This window comes from Carcharhinus amblyrhynchos, unplaced genomic scaffold, assembly GCF_965287045.1.
Source record: "Carcharhinus amblyrhynchos unplaced genomic scaffold, sCarAmb.v2.hapA chromosome_353, whole genome shotgun sequence".
Lineage (NCBI taxonomy): Eukaryota > Metazoa > Chordata > Chondrichthyes > Carcharhiniformes > Carcharhinidae > Carcharhinus > Carcharhinus amblyrhynchos.
Genome location: NW_027650093.1, coordinates 166,871 through 175,555, shown reverse-complemented (window position 1 = coordinate 175,555; position 8,685 = coordinate 166,871). Strand labels below are relative to the sequence as shown.

The 8,685-nt window shown below is 39.4% G+C and overlaps 1 protein-coding gene across 3 annotated transcripts in view; it reads right to left on the bottom strand.

The window, feature by feature from the left end:
* Nucleotides 1-770: 770 nt before the first annotated feature.
* The window catches only part of med30 (mediator complex subunit 30), a 43,885-nt gene continuing 35,970 nt past the window's right edge, over nt 771-8,685 (bottom strand). For all 3 annotated transcript variants that reach the window (XM_080183624.1, XM_080183623.1, XM_080183625.1), the window contains one exon: nt 771-1,754. In XM_080183624.1, the coding sequence (XP_080039750.1) occupies nt 1,728-1,754 (27 nt within the window). In that variant the 3' untranslated portion in view covers nt 771-1,727. The remainder of the gene's footprint in view (nt 1,755-8,685) is intronic.

The window sequence follows — 8,685 nt, the reverse complement described above, 5'->3', positions numbered from 1 at the left end:
GTTGTAGTGCAGCTCTACTTATCGTTTCCTTACATTTCAAATGACGTGCTCAGAGTGCACCAAATAGAATTGATCTTGTTTAACATTTTGAGCCCTGACCGAATTAAAAGACGACACGTTAAATGTTGTTTGTTCCTTTATAAAGTGAGACAAGCGGCAATGCAGCAAGTTTTTGATGTCTGAACAAAACTAAGACTTTAGTGTTGGAAGGAAAAAACAATTCTTGCAGCACTGCTTATCAACAACATAAGATTAGATATTTGCAAATTAAAATTTTGCATTTAAAGTGAATGTGTAGCAGTTTTGCAGAGCTTATGATACTTTGAAAATGCTTTCAGAAGTCTAATAGTTAAAAAAAGTGTGACAATTTAGATACCACACAGTGAACTTTTCATGAATAAGATGCAAACTCAAATGTGAAGTTTTGACCCCGTCGTTACTCCGTTTTTAATGCAGGAAGATGATCTGAATGGACTCGGCGCTTTCAAAGTCAATCGTGCCTCTTAAAAATGAAGATCCTAGATAAAATTACAAACTATCTGTATATTATAAAATATAACTGATCTCAAAGTTAACATTTAATTTGTGGGTTCAGCTATAATTGTCAATTATTTGAAGCTTATTCTTGGCAGTTCATTGTGCCATCTAAACCCTGTATATTTGACTTATTGCTTTGTACCCTGCCTATTAATTAGTCCCAGGACTCAGCTACTTTCCATGAATGTGTGAAACTGTTGTTCGTAGTTGCTCACAGTTTCCAAAGCAAAATACCTTCTATGCATTACTTCATAAAACCACCTTAAATTACCCACAATGTTTTTCTAGTACCCTGGAACAAATCAAGAGTAAAATATGCAATTATCAAAATAAAGATTTACAGTTTAGCATCTAGAAACATTACTCTTCCAAACATTTTTTTAAAGATTAAAATTTCTATATGAAAATGAACAAACTGGAACAATATAGTTCAATAAATTGGAACTTCTATCTATCTGTAGGGAATGGGTTGAAACAATGCTTTACACCGTCACGATTGCTCGACAACTGGAGAGATGCATTGGGCAATCTATTGGATTTGACTTGAATTGCTCAAAATTCATTTTAAGTTTGAAATGTTGTGGGGCACGTCCAGTTTCAAAGGCAACAGCAGAGGACGTTGCAGGTTTTAAAATCTAACTGGAATACTAAGAAACAAAAAGGCTCAGCTACATGTAACGTGAATTTTCAAAAAAGAAAAGCAAACGCAAACCCGCTTCAGACAAAAACAAGAAAGTAAACACGTTAATCCTGCGGCCCCCACCAGTCGGCTCTGATCGATATGAGTACGGTTCAGGAATAGGGCTGCCGCGTACGGTCACAATTGCCCCTTTAAGAATCGTACCCGTTTCCATCCAGGATTAGTGTTTCTACCCTATATCGTGTCAACGTGGATAAACTGGCTTTTGCTACACAAATAGATTAAATATATTTCTAAAATTAATACACTATCACAAAGTGACCTTCAGCTCTGGATAAGGTTTTCTGTGCACGTCAGGGGCACGCTTTCTTGCTCGCTTACTTAAAACTGCACATCGGCCATCAACCTTGGCTAGCAACTGCTGGCTCTGATCGCTGCCATAAATGGCATACATTCAGTCAAAATACTAACAGATTGAACGCTCAGTTTCTCATCGCTAGCATTGCATTAATGTCCCAAATCAGGTTCCGCAGTTGATCCATTATTTGCTTCAGCTGCTGATTTTCTGTTTAAGGTTCTGTAAAAAAAAACAAACATTCAGGAAAACATCATCTGTCAACAACTAGGGATCATGTCATTCACGTTACTTTTGTCAGACTGTTTGATTGGAAAGGCTCAGTTGCCAGATGCAGATGAAGTAATCTCATTTGCTGCACAGCTCACCCTGCGGAAGTAATCAATGGGGAATAATTTAAAACACAATAGTACTCTTGGGAAATTTTCCATTTACAACATTGCAAATCAATGTAAATTTGATGTTTGTATTGGATTGAAGGCAGCATTTTCCTTGAGGCGTACAACAGATCACCTTCCAATACTGTGTGTGTGAGCACACGTGGTGCAAGCGTGCACACGTGCATGCGTTTGTGGGGGGGTTAAGGTTATAGGGAGGGAGTAGGTAATGCCTAACAAAAATTCTAAAGCCTAAAAAGGTTTGATAACGTCATTAGAGGTCTCCCACATCTGCAACATCTTTATGCCAAGCGTTGGTTTATTTAAAATAGTTTTCTGATGCTCATAAAAGAGATCACTAATACAATTCTCCAAAAAGTGTAGCACATACTATTATGTACAATTATTTACCCTTTTTCTAAATTTCTATGGAGATACTCTGAATATTCATGGAATACATTTGATTTCAGTACCTTCAGCGTAATATAGTAATAACGTGCTAGAGTTGTAGTGCAAAGGTTCACTGAACATCTGAAATTCACCTTTACGTAAGCACCAGTGACTGTAGGGTAAATAAACTGGTTGTAGTCTGCATTATACAAGAATACCAGGATATGTTGAGAGAAATTGATGGAATTAAGGTCAAGCTTGGGTATAATTACATATTTAAATAACCTCCAACAGTGGGATCTTTTCACACTTTTACTGAATCCTTTCCAACTTAGTTTAGAACCTATTTCACAGAAACTCCTCAGGACTCCATTAGTCTCCGACTGCACCCGTTTGGAATTTCCATAGCACCGTATCAGGGGCGAACGTTCTCTGACAGTTTTGAGGTAAACAGCAAGCTGTATGCAAGGACTCACTAAAATCAGGAACTTCCGCTCCTGCACCTGGGTTGTTGTGGCTGGATATTACAATACTGGTCGATTTTGTACAGATAGGCAAGGCGTGCCAACCTCCAGAATGAAAAATCATATGAACAGCAAGCTTGAACCTATTCTCATTCAGAGTCTGCTGACCCTGAGTTGTTGGTCAATTATTTTCTATTTATCCCAGGTTTCTGAAGCAAAGCCTAACGATTAAGGTTAACCCTAATGTCATTTCTGGTCACGGTTGGGTTACCTCAGTATAGTTTAGAGATTGTACTGCAGATCTCCCAGGTTATGTGGCGACCTACTTATTTTGAGGGACCTTAAGCAGAATTGCTCAGGTACTGAGATGAGAAACCTCTTCTCGTAAAAGGGAGAAACATTAAACGTAGAATGTACTGCATTTACTCATTTTGATCGAGGAGAGTTTGGGTGAATGCGCACATGGCGTGGTATTCAACAACTAAACCCTTGAGACGAGAGAATGGGACACAATGAACAACCTTGGTGTGCCTGGCTGGTGAGATGGTGCCAGCGTGGAGGGGAAGAAAACGGGGAAAAAGGACTGCACAGATTCCAATTCCACTTCTAGCTAGTGATTACAGAAGCGTGAACACAGTGACTCGTTGACACAAAATCTGGGCTCAGGTCACAAAAAGCTACTTGAGCAAGGCAAACGGTTTTTGGCACTTCTGGAACTCTACATTGCTGTGAGTTACTGCTTTAAAAAGGGAGGGAAAGAAGAATCTGAGGAAACATTAAATTGGTGTGATGGATGCATTATAAAAACATAAGAACTAGAAGCAGCAGTAGGCCATTTGGCCCCTCGAGCCTGTTCCGCCATTCAACGAGATCACAGCTGATCTCGCCATGGACTTAGCCCTACTCATCCGCCTGTTCGCCGTAACCCTTAATTTCTTTACCGTTTAAAAATCTATCTTTGCCTTAAAAGCATTCAATGAGATAGCCTCAACTGCTTCACGAGGCAGGGAATTCCACAGATTCACAACCCTTTAGGTCAAGAAGTTCCTCTTCAACTCAGTCCTAAATTTGCTCCCCCTTATTTTGAGGCTATGTCCCCTTGTTCTAGTTTCACCCGCTAGTGGAAACAACCTCCCTGCTTCTATCTCATCTTTTCCCTTCATTAATTTTATATGTTTCTATAAAATCCCCTTATTCTTCATCCCAGTCTACTCGGTCTCTCTTCGCAAGCCAATCCTCAACTCCAGAATCAACCTAGTGAATCTCCTCTGCAACCCCTCCAGTGCCAGTATATCCTTCTTAAGTCAGGAGACCAAAACTGTACACAGTATTCAGGTGTGCCTCCCCAGCACCTTATACAGCTGCAACATAATCTCCCTGTTTTTATATTCCATCCCTCTAGTAATGAAGGATGAAATTCCATTTGCCTTCTTCATTACCTGCTGCACCTGCAAACCAACATTTTGTGATTCGTACACAAGGACACCCAGGTCCCTCTGCATAGCAGCGTGCTACAATTTGTTACCATTTAAGTAATAGTCCATTTTGCTGTTATTCCTACCAAAATAGATGACCTCACATTTACCAACATTGTACTCCATCTAGCAGGCCTTTGCCTCCTCACTTAAACTATCTAGAATCCCTTTGCAGACGTTTGGTGTCTTCTATACACTTTGCTCTACCGCTCATCTTAGTGTCATCTGCAAACTTTGACACGCGCTACACTTGGTCCCCGACTCCAAATCTTCGATGTAAATTGTAAACGATTGCAGTCCCGACACCGATTTCGGAGGCACACCGCTAATCACTGATTGCCGATCAGAAAACGCTTATTTTTTCCCCACTCTTTTTTCTGTTAGTTAACAAATCCCTCTCCCCTCTCCTTCTGCTTCTTAGTGTTAACAATGGTTTTCTGGGTCCTTAGCTGCCGTAGCTTTCTTGTCATCGGTTTTTGGCACGTTATTTGTGTCTTTCACCGTGAAGACTGACACGAAATACATGTCCAATGCCTTGGCCGTTTCCTCATTTCCTATTATTAAATCCCCCCCTCCCGTCCTCTCAAGGATCAATGTTTACCTTAGCTACTCTTTTTCATTTTATATGTTTGTGGAAACTTTTGCTATCTTATTTAAGTTCCTGACAACATAAATTTTCTATGGGACAAAGTCATAATAAATCATAAAGTATTTCATAATAAATCATGAAACTGACAATTTAGTTAATACCTTTAGTATATACATTTAGCCACTTAATTAACTGAGGCTGTCTCCCAGGTGAAATTCCATTTTGCCTTCTTAATTACCTGCTGCCCCTGCGAACCAACATTTTGTGACGGTTTCCCAGGTGCAATAGTCCCCGTTATGAAACATTTTCCTGCTGTTGAAAATATGCAATTATTCATTGCCATGTGACTCATTAGGAGAAACGGTAGATCTACCTCCACTGTAAATAGCTTTGGTTGAAATAAAAAGCCATTAGTGTGCAGCACAACACAGTGGCGGCCTGTCACTGGGTCAAACACCTAGAACTCCCTTCTTAACGGCAGTGTGGGTGTACCTACGGCAGATAGACTGTAGGTCCAACACCACCATCTCGAGGCGATTAGGGTCAGGTAACAAATGTTGACCTTGCCGGCGATGTTCACACCGTACAAAAAAAATAACTTAAAAAAACATAGAGGCAAGTGCAAGTACCGAGAAACGATGAACGTATTTCGTGCCTCGGTCATGATCTTTGGAATATGTCTGCGATTAGCAATAATCACACCTGTGGTTTAAGACGCCTACAAGAATTGCATACAGTAATATGCACACTTAAAGTGTCACATTTCTCAGTTTCAAACGATTGAGAGAAACTCCACCACAATTAGCAAATAACAGGTTTTTAAACAGGAAAACCACACGAGGCACTGGAAGAGCCCCGCGTTATTTCACGTTGTGCCAAATTCCAAGGCTCAATGCTTCATTTAAGTCGCGTTAGCGGTTCTGGGCCAGATCAGCCATCTGAATCGTCCTCGGCGCCTCTCGGCTAGCAAGAGAGAAAAACTAAACGAAATGACAAGGTCAGCAGGTTTTCTACCCCTTACAGCTTTTCAGAGACTGAATTTGGTCCAGGCAAAATTCAGATGACGAGCTCACATTACTTAATTTGCCTCAATTTAGAACTTAAATATCAATTGCCGTTTATATTCAATTATTCCATTTGGAACAAAAGACGACAACTTGTATATGAAACTTAAACCCTAGTGGAGTGCCCAGCCCTTCCGTCGGGCCTCTCCCAACACCTTTTATCCACTCTAGCTTACTTCTGTCGCTTGTTTAATTGTTCCCAATTACCAGCTGGTTCTCCGCTTACTGCACAAAATGTTTACAATCGCTTTCATTTTCCCTTTCCGTTCGTCTATTTTTTTAAATTCCTAAATTAAGTGTCCTGACTTCCACCACTACTTCCCTTAGCCAGCTGTCACAGTGCTGCGAAAGTACCTTGGGATGACTTGTCCTCTGATCGTACCTCCCTGCAGAAAAATATAAAGCTTTGAGCTTGACACCTCCTACAGATAGCATATCCGAGATCAGGAATTCACTGAAACTAATTAAAGTAAGCGTTTTGACAAAATGAAGGTAATAAATAGTACAGGCACTCGTGTTAATCAGGAGTGAGTTAACGGTATGAGCGTGTGCTTCTCAGAACCTGTGTCACCCAATTAAGTTGCGGCAGAATTCCATTAAATTAATCTTTCTTTTTACAAATGTTAAAAAACGCATCCACGAAATGCAAAGGTATGCACCTTATAATAACTCACATTGATCAAAATGTCACAACTTCTGTTATTTTCTTAAACTTCACCCCGAAATAGAAACCAAAATTATCTCTTCGGATAGATTTGAATCTAGTCATCTATCTTACATTGATAGCGTTGTCAGCCGTTGTGCTGTTATCATCATGTCCCTCTTTAGAGCTAAAACTATTTACTACTGCAAAGCTCCAGTCTTATGCATTGATAATGACAGGTCCTCCTGTCAGCTACAAAACCTAAAGGCTGCAATAAAGATTCTCCAGGCCTCTGGAATTATCTTATCTGGAACTCTAAGGCACCGTAAATCTCTAAACATCAAAAAAGTCTTGCACGGGAATGTTGTTTAAACTTCCACCTTTCGTGGTATGTAACTACATTACAGTTAGAAGGGAAATGATGTTGAATATTCCAGTTGACTAACTGGTATCCGTGATGTAGCAGATTCCAAAACACCCCAGCAAAGTTTATGGAAAGCCATATAAATATTTGTTATTGTTTTTATGTAAATTGATGTTTTAGTTTGAGATTTGGGCTTTAATGCTCCCGCTAATGCAAATATCTTTTTCTTTATCTTCCAAGATCATTGCAAAGTAAAAGAATATATTACATTCAATTAATATTGTGCTGCTGGCCTTGGACCGGGTAGGGGGGTTTCAAAGTTGGTCGTCCGGTTAAGAGAAATTTTCAAACGTCCGTCAATTAATAAGTTGATATTTTTTCAATGTTGGAGCTTCCACGTCTGTACGTTACGACGGTGCAAGGATCTATTATTCCAGTGCGACAATAAAGATGTTTTAAATGATCTCGGTAGACTTTGGTTAAGTGTCGTTAGGAGGAGGCAAGACAGACAAAAGGAAAAAAAAAATAAGCTCGGCTGAGGACCAGATTGCATTCGAAGACCAAGAACGTGAGGACAAAAACCAAGCTCGGCAATAACGGTCAAATGGGTTAATGTCAATATCTATGCCAATGAGCCATTCCTCCTGTGTGAATCAAGCGTCAGAAGGCATCTACAGAACCTTTTCCTTGAGTCACCGCTTTCAACAAAGAAAGAGCTGAGCGCGTTAAAAAAGAAAAACAAACTGATCGCTTGAAAGTTTCATCAAAACTCCTGCAGCTTTACTAAAGGTTCGGCGGCTATCGGGAAGTTACGACACTAATACCGATCAAGTTTCCTGGAGTACGAGTCAAAATATAGTTTGAAAACTTCAGTATTTTGATTGTATACATTTTGAAGACCTCAGCGTTTTGAAAGCTTTTACACGTTGATGAAAGGGCAGGGATTAATCTTTGATATTTCAGACACAGCACAAGTTATAAACGTGCAGCAGTTAGCCTTCGCGTCCACCACTAACATTCTAAACAGAAAGGCAAACTGTTTCAGAAGAAGAAATATTCCTTGCGTACTTCTCGTCTTTGACGGTCTGGTTTATATTTGTGATATACGCAATATTTAAAATAAAAGCTCTACAGACAGATTTACGAGTGTTATCAGCAAACTGATGGATCTGAATTTCAAACTGAAAAATGTATTAACTGCTTCAGCCCAATTTAACATTCTGGAAATGTCTGGTCAATGCTTTGCAATTCCTGGAATGCCATTAACAGAGAATGATGGATTGCGACTGCTCAGTGACATGAACAGATGTTTAAACTTCACATGCATTTAAAACATTTTAATAGCTGCTGAACAGACTGGACAACTTTTTAAACAAAGATCACTTTCGTGTAATAAATTAGCTTCAATTTATACTTAACGATATGTGTGTTTATCTTTAAAGTGAGACAATACAAATGAATGCATACGTTTCGGTAAATGTCATATCTAATAATCTCAATTATGATTTTTGAAGAGCAAGTTATATTTTTAATAGAAAAGATGAAATTTCATGATTTGGATAATTATTGTGCTTATCTTCTGGTCATTATGGGCAACATCTGCAAATTGAAAACCTGTGGGCTCTTAATTAGCCACAAATTTTAATCCCCTACCGAGGTACCAGCTCTGTGACAGATAATGGGGTCACTGAAATCTTGGAGTGAAAAAAGTTGTGTCATTTCTAGCCGGAAGATATTGACCGACTGTCCAAATAATTTATTATCCTCGAGCGTGAACTTATGAAGAA